This window comes from Talpa europaea, assembly GCF_964194135.1.
Source record: "Talpa europaea genome assembly, chromosome: 10".
NCBI classification, from domain to species: domain Eukaryota; kingdom Metazoa; phylum Chordata; class Mammalia; order Eulipotyphla; family Talpidae; genus Talpa; species Talpa europaea.
Genome location: NC_140077.1, coordinates 97144355 through 97163163, shown reverse-complemented (window position 1 = coordinate 97163163; position 18809 = coordinate 97144355). Strand labels below are relative to the sequence as shown.

At 47.0% G+C, this 18809-nt stretch overlaps 1 protein-coding gene across 2 annotated transcripts in view; it reads right to left on the bottom strand.

Moving 5' to 3' along the window:
• Nucleotides 1-4353: 4353 nt before the first annotated feature.
• DPYSL2 (dihydropyrimidinase like 2) overlaps nt 4354-18809 on the bottom strand; it is a gene marked incomplete at its 5' end in the record, with an annotated part of 103187 nt that continues 88731 nt past the window's right edge. For both annotated transcript variants that reach the window (XM_084245406.1, XM_084245407.1), the window contains 6 exons: nt 4354-4674; nt 5950-6115; nt 6936-7115; nt 11587-11757; nt 13604-13745; nt 14224-14380. In XM_084245406.1, the coding sequence (XP_084101532.1) occupies nt 4583-4674; nt 5950-6115; nt 6936-7115; nt 11587-11757; nt 13604-13745; nt 14224-14380 (908 nt within the window). In that variant the 3' untranslated portion in view covers nt 4354-4582. The remainder of the gene's footprint in view (nt 4675-5949; nt 6116-6935; nt 7116-11586; nt 11758-13603; nt 13746-14223; nt 14381-18809) is intronic.

The following is an 18809-nucleotide window of genomic DNA, read 5'->3' as shown; positions in this document are numbered from 1 at the left end:
CTATCAATCTATGGACAGCCACTGAAGCATGAGTTCGATTACCAGTGGGCTAGGGAACAACCCACATGGTGCAGCAGACCTCTCCTGTCTCGCCCACTGCTCTGCTCAGCAGTGTATTTCAGTCAGTCTGCCTTTTCTGTTCCCCACTCTCTCTGGTGAATCCTCTCAACCCCTGCATCTTTGGCCTGTACCCCAGCTCTTGCATGCATAAACAAATAAATCTTTAAATAAAAAAAGAAAAAAGATGAACTGAATTAATCCGTGTAATGCCTCGGCATAAGGCCTGGCTCTTCATAAACACTACCATCATCCTACCATCATCGTGACCTTCTCAACAGTGTGATTAAAACAATGGATGCCATCGCTGGTGGCGAGAGCTGGGGTCTCTGTAGTCAACTAAAGACCTTCGCAGCCTCTGTCTTCATCTGATGATTTATTTCTATTTTAGGAGAAACACTGAGAACACTGTTTCCAACAGCTTCCTAGCCTCCCTTTGGGTCCTCAACTCTGCCCCCCATCAGACTGACTGATGGCTTGTCCTTTCCGATGTGGTCATAAGCTGCCACAGACGTCAAGTAGATGACATCATCTTTATCTTGCACGGGGGGTCATGAAAGTCCACAGGAATGAAACAGTACATTCCCAACGTTATGTACTTCACCAGCAGCACTGTCAACGCTTAGCCCCAACTCAGCTGATGGGAAATGGAATGGGTGCATCAGAAAGTGGCCAGGAAATGTGACTTGTAACTCATCTATGTATCTGGCTCATTGTTGAGCCACATGACTTCCATGGGGACCCTCTTGAGAGGCCACTCTCTGGCCATCTTCCAGCCATGCCCCTCCACAGCACGTTTATTAGATGACCTGTCCCCAACCCGAACCTGCGCTGCCCCTTCCAGGCCACCTTAGGAACCCGGGTCCCTACAATTCCCTTCTTAAATGGACCTGAGCTTCCTCCCAGACCCCAGCTCTGTGCAGATTCATAGCCGATGTGGACACCCGTTGGCTGCCAGCTAGGGGCTGAGCGGAACTTGTACAACGGACTGCAATATCCACAGCGGGGGCATCAGGGCCAACTTGGTGTGGGATGAAGCAAGGGTAAGAGCAGGACGGGCTGTGGCCTAGGGTGTTGTTTTAATTCATAAGTCCCCCCAATGTCAGGCTGCAACAATTTGCACCCTCTTTGGTCAGACTGCACGTCCCTGGATCTGGTGCCCATACAGATAAGGGCTGGATACCGGCCAGTTCTAGAAATTCAATGTTCCTGCTACGGGGGGACCAGGAAATCTCTGTTCTTTCTGAGGAACCAACTAACTTGCTTAACTTCTGGTCACTCTAAATGTTTTAAGCGGCCACATTTCCTTTTTTGTATTTCTTGCCGGAACCATTAGTTGAGGCTCACAAGCTGACAAGCCCAAGGCGGGCATGTTGTACCGGCCCCACTCAGGCCTTATCTTATTTTTCCTACTTTTATTTTCCCTCCACTCAAACACTCTGTTTATGAAACAGAGCATATTGGTACAGTATATTTTTTTAAACCACCTCATATCCTGTTTGGACAAGGTAGGACAGAAAACAAGAGACAGGGAAAGAAAAGGGCCACACTTCCCACGTGACAGGACCCAGGCGCCCAGCACACACTCTCCCGTCATCGTTTTCAGAGCACTAATGCCAGGGACCATTCGCAGGATGACGTGGGAGCCTGGCGTCAGTCCGCTGGGGCTGGCTCTCCCTGATGTGCATTCTTGGCACCTGGTTGTGGGTGGAAGCACAAGCGTTAGGTCCTAGGTGTCTGGAAGCTCCTACCTGGGCTCTGGATGCAGCTCAGAACACCTTAGTCTCTACCTCCTGTGCCCTCAAGTTGCCTGAGGAGCTTCCAGGGAGAACTGTAAGGACACGGTGTGCAGGGTGGACACCACACAGCCTAAGGGTCCCACCTGTTCCCAGGTGCAAGCTGAAATTTACAGCTCGACTGTGGATGGAGTCTACAAATTTCTGACACGTAACTCTGCCACGCAGAGCTCTGCTTAGAGTTAGGCCTCAGTGGCCTGAACAAAACCTGTGACACGTGATGAAAGCTCCTGAATAGGTACAGTCAGCAAAACGAGGCCCGGCGCCACCAACACTTGAGCTCAGCTGGACAGCCAGCCCAAACAGTTGTTCCTTGAACAACTCAACACAGACACACCCCTGAAACAACCACATTTTGCTTTATTAGGTGTTCCATGGTAATATAACACAGAGTTCTGAAGGAATAATAAACACGAGACTTATTTTTTTTTTAACCATAATTATTTTGCCATTAAGACAGTGGTTACAGAAAAAAAAAGGTACTCTTCTGGCTACACACATTATCAGCTTTAGCACTGAAAGTTCCTCCACTCATGGGTCACAATCACAATTCCAAGGATTAAAAACCATCTATTGTTAAATCCTACGCTGTTTTAGAGCATCAAGTCACTGCAGTTATTCAGTTCTGAGACGCTGCCCATTTATTTTAGCATTTACATATGACATTCATTTAACAGACACACAAAGCAAGCCAACAGGTAAACATGCTGACACAGCCTGCGGTAACCTTCAGGTTTGAAGTTGTTTTGAGAAAACAATCAAAATAACCAAAATCACCATGACCTGGTACAGGAAAAACAGGAAGACTCAAGTGAATACTGAAGAGCTGCAAGTGTTTCTTAGAATTGAAACAAAAAGGTTTTTTTTCCAACTTGTTCAAATTTCCTCTAAGTGCAGGTGAGAAAAAAGCAAATATATTAAGTTAACCAATTATTCTTTAAAAGTGCAATTTACTTTTAAAATAACAAATAAACAACAACAACAACAAAAAATACACCCCGATCATAACCCCAAAGGCAAAACGTGTGGAGAGACAAGTGTGATGAATAATGATCTTTTGTGTGTTATGCTTTACAAAAGCAGATTTGGTTTTTAAAAGCCTGCAAACATAACGTTGCTTAGCAGAACCTGTAAACACGTTTGGAAGGAAATGCAACACAGACTAGCAAGCAGAGGCACAAGCACAGAGGCAGCTCGTGGAAAGGGTCGCCAAGAGAGGGGAGGGAAGCAGACAGATCGGCTGTGGTCGCCAAGGACCACACATTTCCTTTGTAAGCTTTTCTCCCCACAACAGCCCCAACATGATGGATCACTCATAGAAAGGGTTTTTCCTCTGGCAGAGTAAAATGGACTTTCACTTCCAAAGGATTTTCGGAGTTGAGAAGGGCTCCCCATATATTGCATTATGTCTTCTGAAATATGTGGACCAGAAAAAAGTGGATTTTCCCTCAAAGTGAGAAGCCCCTGTGTGATCTGGAATCCCAAAGGTACTTAGCAGAAAACAACAGGCCTTGGGGGACAGACTCCCACTAGCTCAATGCTTCTGAGCTGTGGCTGGCTAAGGCTGACTGGCTCCCTGAGGAGTGACAGGGTTTTTAGCCAGTTAGCACTGCACGGAGAAAAAACCTTCACATGCTGTCGCCTCAGGCTCCCAATTTCTCAGCACTACTGGAGGTCCAAATCTGGGCCCACATGTGGTAGGGGACTCGGCCCTTCCTGGTACTCGGGAGGCGTCACCAACTCAAAGGCCTATCTTCATAATGCAAGTAGCACCAGCCCTGCAGGGACTAGGACAGAGTATTACCATGGTTGCCGTGACAAACTCGAATCCTTCCAGGCAGGTTCCTATGACCACAGTAAAATGGTAGACCTGATGGTTTGAAAAAAAAAAAAGACAGGGAAGGAGAGGAAAACAGCATCTTGGAGACAAGGAGTGGATGCCACAGAGAAAAAGTCGTGAAAATATTCATGAATGAGAAAGCGAGAGCAAGAGAGCAGAACAGAGGCAGAGAGAGAAAAAGAGACTCCTCCGAAGATGTAATCTGTAGCAAAATCTAGGCCAAAAAGAAAACTGCCCTTTCTCAACAGTTGGCCCAGAAGACAGTGGAATGGCATGTGGACATTTTGGAGCCTCTCGGGAGGGCTATGGTAAGTTTGCCAACCACCCTGAATCAGCTTGATGGTGACGTAATTGCATCATTAGGATGTCCAGTTCAAACCCTTGTATTAATATTGAATTAGGCTTTCCAATTTAGTATTAGGAAAAAAAAACTCTCCCCTCCCACCCACCCCTCCCAATCCCACAAAGAAAATTTTTTTAAAAATTAAAAAAAAAAAAAAAAAAAAAAAGGCAGCTCCGGACAATTCACTTTATCTCCCCCTCCCCCATGAAAAGGAAGATGGTAAGCACAACAGAGGCTGGAGATGAGAAACACCTTCCTTGTGATTTGCTTTGTTTCGCATGTCTGAGTGTTGGATGCGGTTCCATGTATGGGGTTGGTGGATAGACTTGGGTGTGATATTCCTAAATGTATAGGGAAGTGGGTGAGCAAAATCAGTGACTCCAGGTGAGGGATGGAGTATGGGGACCCAAGAGGGAGCCCCATGAACTGGCTGCCCCACAGTAACTATCACAGGCTCTTTAAAAAAAAAAAAAAAGGAAGGAAGAAAGTCTCAGAATGTCCTCAGGTGTCCCGTTCCCCATTCCCAACGGACTGCACCCCAGAGCTCTAGCCCAGGCTGGTGATGTTGGCACGGCCACCAGGGGGCGCCACGATGCGCTGGGTGGTGCGGCGGGGAATGTTGTCGTCTATCTGGGCACCTGCAGAGGGCAGAGTAGGAGGGTAAACATCAGTCATGAGTGTGGACAAGAGCTCCTGTTGAAACTGAAATAACACAGCTCAGAGCGCCAGGCCAGGCCCACGCTTTGTCCTCCCACACACCCTCCATGAAAGGTTAAGTGACACAAAAGGGAAGGGCCTCCGACAGTCAAAGAATCACAGACAGTATAAAACAGTCCTTGCAGACACTAGTTGGATCCATTTCTTGACAAAGTCAAACTATACGTAAAATAAGGCCACTGGTTAGGCCTCTGACTTAAGACCGTACCCTGCCCTATTCAGTTAAGCTAGGGGGAGCTTCGCTGAAGACATAGCCGCCTCTCTCTGGCTTCCCTTCTAACCCTTCACATCCCCGGATAACCAACAGTATGAGTAGGGACTGTCCCTCTGACGCGATCGGCCTGATGATATCAGACAGCAAAGAAACTGCTATGCCCACTTCATTTCAAGGTTCGTAGCTTTCAAGCTTTCTGAAAACTGGTCATCTGTATATGGAACATATGGTTACTTTCTAAAAGCTAGTACACCAGACAAGAGGACAAAATCTACCTGATAACTTCCCTTAAGATGTCCCAGAAATTTGGAAACCTATCTATAGCCCAAGGAAAAAAGACTTCTAGTTATGGCCCAAAGGAAAGACTGAAAATTTTAAGTAAAGAAAGCTCTAAAATCTGGACTCTTTCCTCTCACCCTCCCCATCTACCTATTTTATCCAAGCAAGTAAATTAACTAGCAATTATCAGATAGCTCTGTTCTAAGCACTTTACATGCATATTAACTCGTTTAACCCCCACAAGGACCCCATGTGTGGATAAGATCTTTAAGCCCATTTTATAGATGAAGAAACTGAGGTAGCACTAATCTCCAGGCCACAAAGTTTAACTGTTGAATATCCAGGCCCCACAAGCTGAACTACTACAGTCCAGACTGTATATGCAGGGAGAAAAGTCCTGATATAATACAACAGTCTTCCTTCTGAGGGACATAATGCTCTGAAAAAATATCTTCTGGATAAGCTGAGTGTGACACGTAACATATGCATCACAGCTTTATATATGACAGAAACTGATGTCGAGATTCTAAACCCAACTGGCCATTTGCTGAGAAACAGATCTTTGGTGATATTAATATTTCCCACTTGGGGAAGAAGAGGAATATCATTCCTTTCTGTTTCTGCCCTTTTAGCAAAAGCTGTTCCAGACTTGCCAGCTCTGCTGAGTATGGTCCTGCAGAAATGGACCCTCACCAAACCGTACCAGACAAGCTGAATCCAGATTGGTGCAGGTTCCGGACAGGTGGGGCCTGCTGCTTGGCAGGAGATGTCTTAGCCGAGGATGCTGGAGTGACTGTCTTGGGTGTCACAGACACCTCACACACAGGTCCATCGTACAGGCCTCGAGGAACCCCTCTCAGCTCCGCCAGCTGCAAAACACAAAAGTCCCTTGACTCAGCCCCTCTTGACAGGAGACCCTGGTAACCCTTTGAAGGGGAAGGAACAGAAGCCGGGACAGGCCAAGGAGATCTGGAGATGGAGAGCTCTTCATAAGGACAGACATCGGCACAGGGCCAGTTCCCAGGAGGCCAGGCCAAAGCGCCTCCCAGGTAAGCCATGGGTAACTGGTCACTCTGTAAAAACTGACTAACATTTCTCACTGATTTTTCCCTCAAGGCACTTCAACCTGTAGGAATCCCCAAAGGCGTTGTGAGGAAGAACTGGTAGCACATTCAAAATTTGCCCCCAAACTTTATTTCTAATTCCCCTCTCCCTTTAATTCCCTCCCAGCTCCATCCTTCCCTACCTCACAGTCCCCAAGCACCAGTGCTGTGGACTGTTTACCATGCCCTGCATACACTCTACACTTTCACACTCATGACATTCTCTCTACCTAATTCCTTTGCCACTCTTCAACTTATCAAACTCCTACTTAAACTTCAAAACCCTACTCAAAATACCCTCTCACTATAACACTCTTCCCCATCACTCTGAAGCAGTGGTTCCATCCTTTAGACCACAACACATGCTTCACAGCACATACTAGGGCCTTGCTTCATTCTGGTTGGCTGTGGACACACACCCAACTCCTTTGCTAGAATTCTGAAACCTGGGAATGAAAAGACCATGCTTCCTTTATCCCTGAATCCCCCATATTCATCTCAATATTCTGACCCAAAGTGCTTAATAAGTGTTTACAGAAGCAAACTTACAAACAATTCAGATTGTGGTAAAGTCAGATCTACTCACCCTGCTCCTTGCCTTGATACGCTTGTAAACGAAATCAGGGAAAGGCTTCCGGGGGATGTAGCGCCCCGAGCCCTCGGTGACATGAAGAGTGCCATCCTCCAGGACAATCTTCCCCTGGCTGATGACCACCAGCGGAGAGCCACGGCACTCCATGCCTTCGAAGATGTTGTACTCGAGTGCCTGGAGGAGGGAGCATAGTTGAGGCCAAGCCCTGCCACCCAGGCGAGACCCTGTCTACCTGGCAGTGCCCGTGGCCTGACAGCATGTGGATGGAAAAGAGGGGGGCAGGAGAAATCCCTGTGCCCACTGGCCACCCAGCAGACACTCAACCTGCTTCATGTCCCTGTCAAGAATACAGAATAATCATTTCTTACCTTTCAAAATTTGGAGGGAAAAAAAAAAAACATTAAACAAAAAAATGGTATGTTAAAGTTCTTCTGGGTTTGTAGCTGCTACACAAGGAAAATGATTCTGCTGTATTAACAGTGACTTTATTCTCAATAACCCAAGTTCTAATCAGGTTAAAATTCAAAGACCTTCTCTGACCAAGTTCTAAATTTAGTCTTGAAATGGGCCTTCCATGAGCAGTGCCCAGTGGCTCGAGATCAGTTTTCCAATCTGTGAGTGATGTGGTTAAGTGCAGTCCCCAAATGAAAGGACTACGGTAACTTAAGAGACATGCCCTCGATAAAATGCTTGAGGTTTAATTTCCCAAACAACACAGCTATCTTTTTTGGTTTCAAGATTTTCGGGTGAGAGTGACATATCTGTGTGCCCTCTTGCAAAATATGGGTGGGTCTCTCTATGCATGTGAGTTTGCTGTTGAAGATCAAGGCTAAAAGGAAGAGTGCTGCAGTCGGCAATAAAAATGCCACGGGACCCGTTCCCATTCCATAGCTTTGGCTCACCCAGGACCACTTCTCCAGATTCCAGAATGTTCTACACCCTGCGTGCCCCCTCCACCCCCGCAACACACTCAAAGAGCCTCCTCCTGACAACCCCTGCACAGGCACAAATGACTAGAGCCAAGACAGTGGGGCTGGGTGTGAAGAAGTGGCTCAAAGCATAGAAAGCATCTCGGCTTCTGGGGAACTTCACACCAGGTGATCAGCACTAATAGAGCGAGTCTGTGAGCAGAGAGCTGTTAATAGCGCACTACAGCTCAGGATAACATCTGACATTAACTGCTAAGTACAGAAAAGCCCTGGCTGGCTCATCAGCTCAGTTGGTGTCAAAATGCAGCCGCTGTTGACTGAAAACAGCAATGAGGGGCTGTCAGCATGGCTCTGAGACTCAAAGAAGTAACGTGGAAGCTACTATAGGAATGGGCTAGAGAGGCACCTCGAGAGGGAAGGGGACTCCACACATGGGTTTCTGGGGCTCACATGGTGTTCCCACATCATTCATCCAGTCAAGACACATCCCTGAAAACACAGTGTGTCTCAGAGCAGGTGGCGCTGTGAACCCACATCTTCCGGGGGGATCAGGGCTTGCTATCCCCTGTGGCCTGAAGGATTATCACACAAAATCATCATACATTCAGTTCTCAGCCTGTGGTTTTCTGGACCACGCTGGAGGAGGAATCCAGACTACAAACTTGTGTGAGTTCTTACCAAAGCAGATGCTTTTGTCCTCTCTGCACTCAAAGTTGAGGCAGAGACCTGCCTACATGGCAGATACACACCTGATTTATCCCATACCAAGCACGAGCTCTGGCGGCACATAATGTTTTTATAGAGTCTCCTAGTAGATGCCATCTTGGATGTGTTTTCTATCACAGTGGTACACAGACTAAAGGAAGGTCTTAAAATGGATGACAATGAGCTATGACAAACTCTAGTTGGCTTATGTGTGTGTGTATCTCAGCAGATCACTTTAATCCTGTCTCAGAACTTAAATCCTGTCTCCATCTGCCTCCCTCTCAATGCTTAAGAGGCCAACACAAAACATCATCTGTGTATAGATTACCAGGAAAGAGAATTGATCTGTCAGCTCTGAAACAACCTATGAAAGGGCCTGTCTCATCCCTTAAGGGCTGGATCAAGCTCCACCTCTTCCATGTGACTCCTCTGACCAAGTCCTCGTGTGCCCTATTGGAATAATGGGGACAGGCCTGTACAGGTCACGAACCAGGCCCGCCACCCATCAGCTGTGTGACAGAGAGATGCCCCTCACATGCCTCTGAATCTCAGCTTCGTCCATCTTTCAGGGGGAACAGCCCAGGCTGCGGAAGTCAAGCCAGGATCAAAGGAAATGAAACGAAAGGGCCTGGACGAACTACTCAGCACAGGACAGACACTGAGGAAACATTCATTTATTCACCATCTGGTTTCCCATGGCATTTGCCCCAATAGGACGGCAAGTCCTTTAGTATCAAAGACATCGTAAGAAACATATGAACTGAAGATACTAAGCAACGTTCGCTCCTACAAATGACTGGCCCTACGTGCCAAGAAGAGGTTTGGGCAGGTCCTATTTTTAAAAGATGAAGGAAGCTGGGCCATGACTCCATGTGACTTAAAATGAACAAGTCCAGTGGTCGGATAGGAGGTCAGGGTGTTCAGTGCCTCCCTGCAAGCAGTCCTTGAGGAAGGGAGCCCCCGCCACCCACCAGGTGTAGACGCTGTTCACCTACTTCCACATGCGCTCCCTAAAATTACTCGTCTGGCTGGATGCCTGGAAAATCCAAGCAGAGGCCGAGCGACAGGGTTGTCAGTAATAGTTAGCTAAATGTTCCAAATTAAAGCTAATTAGCCCATGGCAGGAAACACTGTATTATGTGGGAAAGCCTCGTATTTGTATCCTCTTGGATGATTAATGTGGCACAGGTGTGCTTCTTAAAACGGATAAGGACAGAAAAGAGTCACTTTGGGGGTCAGCATTCCTCTCACACACACAGGGCTGTCTAGAGGCAAAGGTTGGGCAGGCTACTGTTCTGGAAAGATTTGGGCGGTAGGACAGGCTCTGGAGGGCAGGCTTTGTCTTCTCAAATCTTCACTCCTCATCTTCTCTTCTTTAAGAGCTCCCAAACCAACTTCCCCAGCTAGGTCATAAGCAGCTTAAGTAATGAGCCCAGTTCCTCCTTTATATTATCTGGGGAAGGGACTCTGCACGGGAGGGGAGCACACTCCCCATCTGACTCTGACCAAGAAGATGCATACGCAGCCTGGCAGGGAAGAACCCCAGACAATTTTGGATTCTAATTCTGGCTCTACCGCAAAATAGCTATGTAACGTTAGACTGGTCACTTAAGCTCGCTAAGCCTCCATTTATTTATCTTCCCAAGAGGGATATAATGATACCATTCCTTTATTGAGAAGACCAAATGAAAGAGTAAATGGAAATGTGATGTACATGCATATGACTAGGTAGGTTCACTGAGCAGGACCCTAGGACTCCTGCCTGGACAGAAGCCGTTCTGAACCCCTGGAGGTTGCGTTCCAAGTTACAAGTCAGTGTGACAGATGGCTAAGCCAGCCAGGGAGGAAGGAGGGAAGAAGCCAGCTACAAGTACTGAGATTTGAGCAGCCTTCGCAGAAGATACTCGTCCTCCCAGCACACATAGGCACTGGCCAAGCTAGAGGTGAGCCCAAATAGGAGAAAGACTGGGAAGCAGCAAAAGGTCCAGGGCGATCCTTGAGAAATGCCAGAAGTCCTGCCCTGGCACCATTCATGGGGGAGACATCAGTACTTGGGGCCCTGGCTATCAGGGTGGGTAGCCTGGAATCAGAGACCATACTAAGCCAGGCTTCCATGTAGAACTTCACTGAAAAATCCTCAAAATTGCATTTCAAGATTCCTGAGTTTCTGACATAAAATTCATCTGTCCTAAACCCATTTCCTTTTCAAAGCTCTCCCTTTGTCCATGTTCTTTCAATATTTCCTATCTATAAATACACAGACCACTTTTTCCATGATGAATCGATGGTGTCTAATACATCTGCAAAATGTCTACTGACCTCAGAGAATCACAAGACACTCAGAGACTGACCTCGTCTAGATCCTCAGCTCATGAGACACAGCACAAAGTCACTTGCCCAGGGTCCCGTTACCAGGACAGAGCACCCCTAAGTTCTGGAGTCTAGGCCAAGAAGGAAGAGAGAGTCCAAACCTGCAGATCCTAAAGCCATGAACAGAACAGCTGCTGGGCATATGATTTCTATTTGGGAAACAGTCAAAGTCAATTCATCCCTTTCGGACAGTAGGACCATGTCATGCAGGTATCTGCACAGCCACACTGAACAGGAGAAAACAAACAGTGGCTTCAAGTACCCAGCAGGCATCACAGGAGGGGGCATTTGCAGGTTCTACTGCATGTTCTTACACTAAACACTGCCAAGAGTAGTGTTGTACTGTACTACTGAAATGAAATGGTGCCTGGCTTCTAGAAGGCTCTGAAGGTCTATAGACTAAGATCTTATACAGAGGCCATGGCACCCAATAATGATAATAAAAGCAACAGTCTTACTGATCTCACTAAAGAAAAAGAAATAGTTATTTTTCTCAGTAAATTGCAAGTTATATCCTGGAGGAAAGGTGATAGCTATCATACCGAGTTCTCTTCATAAACCCTGGGGATTCTCCCCCTCCTGCATCTCTTTCTGTGGCTGTAATTCATTTTAATTGGGTCTGCACGGTCACCAGGACTTACACTGTTGTGGGTCTTGGCAGAGATGGTTTTAACACTGTCAGGGTCCCAGATGACCAGGTCAGCATCGGAGCCCACAGCAATGCGGCCTTTCCGGGGGTAAAGGTTGAAGACTTTAGCCGCATTGGTGCTGGTCACTGCCACAAACTGGTTCTCATCCATCTTCCCAGTGACCTAGGAGTTAACACACAACAGTAGATTGAAGGATAGAACACTATTTAGCAATGAAAAGGAACAAATGTTTGCTACACATAACTTAGACGGGTGTCGAGGGTGTTATACTGAGTGAGAAAGAACAATCTCAAAAGGCCCCATATTGAGTGATTCATTTATGGAACAGTGTATAAGTTTCATTTGCATCGTGTAGGATTCATTTATATAAGCTTCTCAAAATAACAGTGACAGAGAAAGATAACAGACTAGCGGCGAGGTAGCGACCCTACCAGGGGCTAGGAGGTAGGTGTGTCTATAAAGAGGAAGCGTTGGAGGGCCTTCATGGTGAGAAAGGAGATCTGCACCTTGCTTATGGTGGTATTTACATGAATCTACATGTAACAAAGTGACAAAGAATCAGAGATACACAATGTGCCATCTTCAACCTCCCAGCTTTGCTCTCATGCTTGATTATGGAAGATGTAACAATGGGAGAACTGGATGAAGGGCACACAGGATCTTTAAATCCTACATTGAAATTTCCTTGGAACCTCTATTTCAAAATGAAGATTTAAAAAATAAAGTGGAAGAGAATGTAATGCCTCTTCAGAAAGCATCATCTGGTTTGATGGCTGTTCCTTTCAAAATCATAGGCACAGATCCAGGCTCCTACCTGAGCCCACTGAGAAGGCTCAGTCCTGTACCCAGCTTTCCACAATACGCCCCAGGGGCCAATCACAGCACCTGGCACCCTTCCCTGCAGCTTCCATCTCTGTCGCTAGTGTTTCACTTCCCTTAAATGCAGAATTTCAGGAAATGACTGTATAGATGACTTAAACCCACTCAAAATGCAGTAGAAAAATGAGCCATGGTATGGAGAATGAGAACAGGCAAATGGCATAAAGCATCTGAAAAAAAAATTCACTCTAAATCTGAGTAATTGAAGGGATTAAATGTAAAACAATGAGCCACTGAATTCAACAAACGAGCAAGACTTTTGCTTTGTGCTGATCACATCAATTTGAACCTGGTAGAAAAGCTGGGCAATGCCCTATGCTGCTGGATAACTGCTAGACTCTTGCTGAGGGAACTTACATGTCGAAAGTCTTAATGATTCCTATATCATTTGACCCAGTAATGCCACCTTAGAGATATCTTTCTACAATAATTAAAGATGGGTCCAAGGAAGACTCTACAAGGATGCTCCCAATATAAAAAATCAGAAACAATACAAATATCCATCCAAAGAATTACTCATGGATTATGGTTCAACATTAAGATGGAATAGTCTGCTATTAAAAACTATGCTTTTAAAATATATTGAAAGATGTAGACTTTTTTGATACATTGTTAAAAAAAAAAAACAGGCCACAAACTCAAACAGTGTGCATAGTGCTGATGTTATTTACACTCACGCATCATTTGCACACACAATGATAGTACTCTTGCACTAGTAAAAAATGGAAAGGCAGTGGCCAAAATGTTAACTGTAATTCTATCAAAAAGATGGTGTTATGAGTGACTGTTTACTTCCTTATTCTTTTTGGAATAAGGACATATTGTTTATATGATCTAAAAATTTCATTAAGAAACAGAAAATCTGTTGTGTTTTAAAATGTCAAAAATGAAAAGCCCAAGACTATGTTTTATCTATGGATCTGCTAATCCATACATGGTAATAAGAAGAAATATGACCTACATAGTTAGGGAGGAAATAAAAGGAAATGATCTATAAGAGTGGTCAACCAAGAGCCAGTTTCTAGCGTGCTCTCAATTGCCATCTCAAGGTCTTCATGAGACTCGTGGTCCTCAGATGAGGAAACGGGAACTCTGAGACCCACCCATGAGTAAGCCCCCGACTCCTCACCACAGCCTTGTCCCAGATGATGGACATCCTCTCCTCGGTGCCATTGGTGCCTTCAGGGATCAGGGTGAAGTTGTCCTTTCCTACAGCTTTCTGGGCAGTGTTGAAAGTACAGTGGGCACTGCCAGTGACCTGGAGATCTCCGCTGGAAGGAAAACACAACTGACTTTTAACTCATCTTTGACATCAGTCATCCCTGAACATACACTCTTAATGTGCCTAGTTATTGGAAGCTTTTGAAGCAGCCCATCTTTCCCACAGGAGATGGCAAAAATTGGGAAAAGTATTGCAAGATACTGAAGTTTCATTATAACTGTTATTATCATTATAATTTGGTGAGGTGTCTTATGGGTGACAGCAGGGCACCACAGCAGAATCCTACTGATCGTTCATCCTCTTTGGTTAACTTTCAAGATGGCGCTGGCTTGTATTTGGATGCTGGCTTGTATTTGGAAATCCTGCTCACACCAGCACCAGAGTGACAATCCCAGACTATTCACCAGTCTGAGCTTAGAGAACAAATATCTGCAGACCTGCTCAGTTACCATGTTGTAATTTGCCAGGTCAGCTTGGTCTGAGGAAAGGCTAAAAACAGAACACGTGAACCAGTCCCCAGGACTCACCAGGACAGCAAGGAGTTCAGGAAGTCCGGAGTAGTCGGGTCGGGACTCAGGGGTGGGGAGGTGACAAAAGCTGCAGCCTTGGCCCAGTTCTTGCTCCAGTAGTGAGAGCCATCCGTTCCCAAGCTGGCGGTGATGGGCTCGCCGTACACCACAGTTCCTGACAAACAGGACAACAAGGCTGAGCATGGTGCAAGCACAGGACGAAGACCATCCACTGGGGTCACTGCTTGCCAGGCAGCACACCCGGGGTTCTCCAAAGAAAGTGCCAGAGTCATGTCACAGGTGAGGAACTCACACTTGGGAAGGTCCGATAACTCAGCCAGCCAAAGTCACCCATCCAACACATGCGCCCTAGGATCTCAGCTTTGACCCTGCTCTTCTTGCTCAATACGCTCTCTCACAAGGTGATTTCAAGAATCCGCAAGGATTTCCACAATGTGAACAATCTGCACCTCAGGTAACTTTGAAGCTCCCAGTCACTGTGCTGTCTAGACTCTTATTTTGGGGTGACCCATGATGCCTCAAACTTGTGCCCCCCATTTCTCCCACCACCACCACCACTTTTCCCCTCCCAGTGTCTACATAAGTGGCTTAAAGTGTTTGCAGCTAATTCACTGCCCTCCAGAGCAGCCCAAACAATAGCCTGGGTCACCAGTCACCACGGAAAAGGACTGGCCCTTGAGAGGAGCCTGACTCGCAGCTGACTTTGTCAGAATAAGAAATAAAGGGTTGCAATGGTTACACTGAGACTTCAGAGCTCCCAGAGGCTTAGTCTAATTCAATTAATACTTTGTCCAAGAATTTCAATTCCCTGATACTCAAAGCATGTCCTCCTTTCTATCTATTCAGGTGCAAGCCAGAAAGCTGGGGATCACTGATATGCATTGAATTTGCTGCCTTAAATTCATCCTTTTCTTTCCATTCCATATGCCTTTCCCTTTTATCAAACCTTCACCCTTTCTCCCCAGCTCATTCCAACAGCACCTCCCAAATAGAGTTTAGATTTTTTTCTGCTTTCCCAAACGTCTTCCCTCCCTCTGTATTCATCCTCCATGACTTTCAGAGCGAGCTTCCTAAAACATAATCATCCCATGCTGTCCTATTGCCTAAAATCCTAAGGAGCTCATTTATCTTCAGAAATGGAAACAAACTCCTCATTGAAGCATCAAATGCCTTCGCTATTCACCCTCAAATCTGATCTTTCTTTAACATGGGTTAAAACTCGGGCCTCCCCTGGTGGCACAGGCATTTGAGCGCAGCGCTGTGAAGGCGCCCACAGCCTCTGCAGCGCCGGTTCGATTCCCGGCCGCCGGCGAGGGTCCCACATGGCGCGGCAGACCTCTCCTGTCGCGCCCGCTGCTCCACTCAGCAGTGTATTTCGTCAGTCTGCCTGTTCTGTTCTCTGCTCTGTCTCTGGTGAATCCTCTCACCCTCCTGAGCATCTGGCCTGTACCCCGGGGTTCTTGTGTAAATAAATAAATCTTTAAAAAAAAAAAAAACATGGGTTAAAACTCAACCCAGGCAGAACACACACCATCCATGTGAGAATCCCAACCTGGGCTGAGATCATCACCCAGTTCTGCAATCTATGATTGCCCACTAGATGGAGATACACCATAGATGAAGACACCCTGCCTGCACATAGTAGGGACTCAATAAATGGGTTCAATTGAGGAGTCTAGTATCTTATTAAGGGCATCGGAGCTGCAGTTTGACCTCAGGGCAGCCTTACCACGGCAGGCACTCACCTCCGCTCACCTTCCCATCACAGAGAAAGGGGGCCCACCCCCACAGTGGGCCAGCCAAGCAGTCTGCATTTCTCCAAATACAGGGCACTCAAGGCCAAACACTTCCCAGGCAGGAATGTCTCCTTTCCTCTCTATTGCCTTCTCCAGGGCCTTATCTGTTGATAATACACCGCATCACCCTCTCTGCTGCAGCGGCTGCTAGGAGGACTGGCTCCAGCTGCTAGGAGGACTGGCTCCGGCTGCTAGGACTGGCTCCACGGAGCTGCCCCCTCAGCTCAGGAATTTCACAAAGGAGTCGCTGTCAGCAAAAGGGAGCTTAAAGCACAGCAGGCCACTCCCTTGGGGAAATCACTAACAATCCCAAGACCCAGGGGAAGCCACACCCAGAAGGAAGCCCCCAGGATGAAGGGCCAGTGTTTAGAAGCATCTAGAAGGTCCCCTGAGTCCCTGACCTATTCAAAGCTTCCAGGCTGCACTAACCGCTCCCACTCTTCCCAAAGTGGAAAAATACTGCATAATGAGAAGGCCTGGGTGCTGCCAACTATGTTTATAAAACACAAATGCTAGGCACGTCCAGGCTGGGCAGCGCTCGGCTCTCACGGGACCTCTGCTCCCAGCCGTGGTTTCAGCACCAGCCTGAACTGGCTGAGCTGAGAGCAAACTCTTCTGGTTGGGTGGGGCCTGGGGGTCCTGCAGGCTACATCCAAGCACAATAATGAGGTCTGTGCACACCATTACAAAAGCAAAGGATCTGTAAGCCCTAAGGATTCCCTGGTTTTGTCAACATGAAATGCTCTAGCAGCAGACTGCTTGGAGAAAAAGAATGGCTTGGCCAGTGTGGAAAACTCTTAGACAAATAGAAAATCTCCTCACTTTCATATAAGTTGCCCCCACCCTCTCCCTGAATCTGTTCTTCAGTCCTGCCTTTGGAAACTTCAGCAGGGACCAACCTGAACTTGGGACAAGTCCTGAATGTCACTGACTGGTTTTCATTTCCCTCTGAGAAACACAACTCAGGCTGGGGTGGGGAGCTGGACCCCCAGAGAGGGGCCAAGGTCTTCTCCTTGCACAGGGCCACAGATCACACCCCCAGGGATGAACTTGGCCCTCAGCCTCCGGAGAACCCAGAGTCGGATCAGTGTCTGAGGCCACTGCTGAGCAGACCTGCTGCCTTAGCCCAAGTCAGACCAAGCCCACCTTAGAACAGGACTCCTGGGCCAGGATCAAGCAAAGGTGGGTCCTCTGGGAGAGGCAGGGAGCATCTTGCGTCTCGTTTCTGCTTTGCTTTGTTCAAACTCCAAGGGATTCAGACATCCTTGTCTTTCTGGTTTCTTTTTCTTCAGTCCCCAAAGGCAGAGACTGAATGGAGTTGAACCATCATTAAGAGGGAATGTGGGTCCACGGGGCGGGGGGCTAGGGGGGGTTACTGCTTCCTGGCACCCTCGGCCTGGACTCTCCCCGGGATACCTTTCCGCATCTTATCAACACTGCACCTGAGAAACCTTTCTTGACCAGCTTCTTTCTGGAGCTCAGTCAGCCACAGACACCACTGAACTGAGCACCAGAAATAATTACCACTAATAATAATAAGCCACGGAATAGGCTTAATCAGCCTTTCTGCACTTCTGTAAACACTGCTGATGCTTTCTTGGCGGCAGTGAGACCTTTGCGATTTTTTTCTCCAGGGAAAGTCTAAACTGAAGGAGGTGACCCCAAGGCAGCCTTTGGCAGACTCACTAGGAAGGCCGGAAGTGTAGGGGCCTGAGGTGGTGTTTATTCACAAGGGGCTGGGGCCCAAGTACATTCAGGACAAATAAATTAAAGGCAGGGGTGTAGAAATGTTTGACAGCTCCCGGCGCTGAGTTAGTCATTCACCATGAATGAGAGGCAGGAGGACAAATCTTGAGGAGAAACAATGGAAAATCATACATGTATATTCTGAAACAACCACAAAAACAGTGAAAAACATATCAGGGTGCACGCAGGCATACACACACACACACACACACACACACATACTCCCTTTTCTCAGAGAGCCCAGGCCAGAAATAACTGCCTGGGCCTGTCCATGGAGAGCCCTGTCAGATCTTGATATTTTGTAGATTCTACAAAAACAAAATCTGAACAGTTTTTAGAATCGATTCTCTAATCTAAGAGGCACCAATGATTCCAAGAGCAGCAATGACAAAGCACTTGCAGTACGCCACCAGAGAGGCACTAAACATACCCCAGGACACCCCTACTCAAATATTTTTAAGAGGCACAGCTCTGGAATATTCTTATTTTAAGTGAGTGTAATGAGGTTGACTGGATGTTCCCAATGATGCCGGGCAAGGGAAATGAGTGCAGAGATTCAAATTACCACCTTGGGCATCACAGCAATGACCCAAAGTTTCTGTCTCCCTGAGAGAAATACTCATCTCCAATAGCCTCCAAGTGGAGATGGCGCAAAGCCCAGCGCCGCATCTCTTCCTGTAAGGGCTGCATTACAGCACAAACTGAATTCCAACTTCAGAGAGTGCCTGCCCTTCAAGGGCAGGCATCGATCAGGAAAGGAATTCTACCTCCAGACAGCCTGTCCCTGTCGACCGGAGCAGCAACATCCACTCAGCCCAGAGGCTGCAGCCAGCTGGCCTCCCCACAGATTTGACTCCAATGGCCATAGTGCATGAGCCAATCCCCTAAGATCTTGATTGACTGACAGGTGGGCAGATAGGTAGGCAAGAAGTTAGGCAAGTAACGAGTGAGAAAATTATGTGATATTGGTTCTTTTTTGCTTCTCCTTCTCTGGAGCGCCCTAACACAGATTTTGTTGAAATCTTATGACTCATAAGCCAA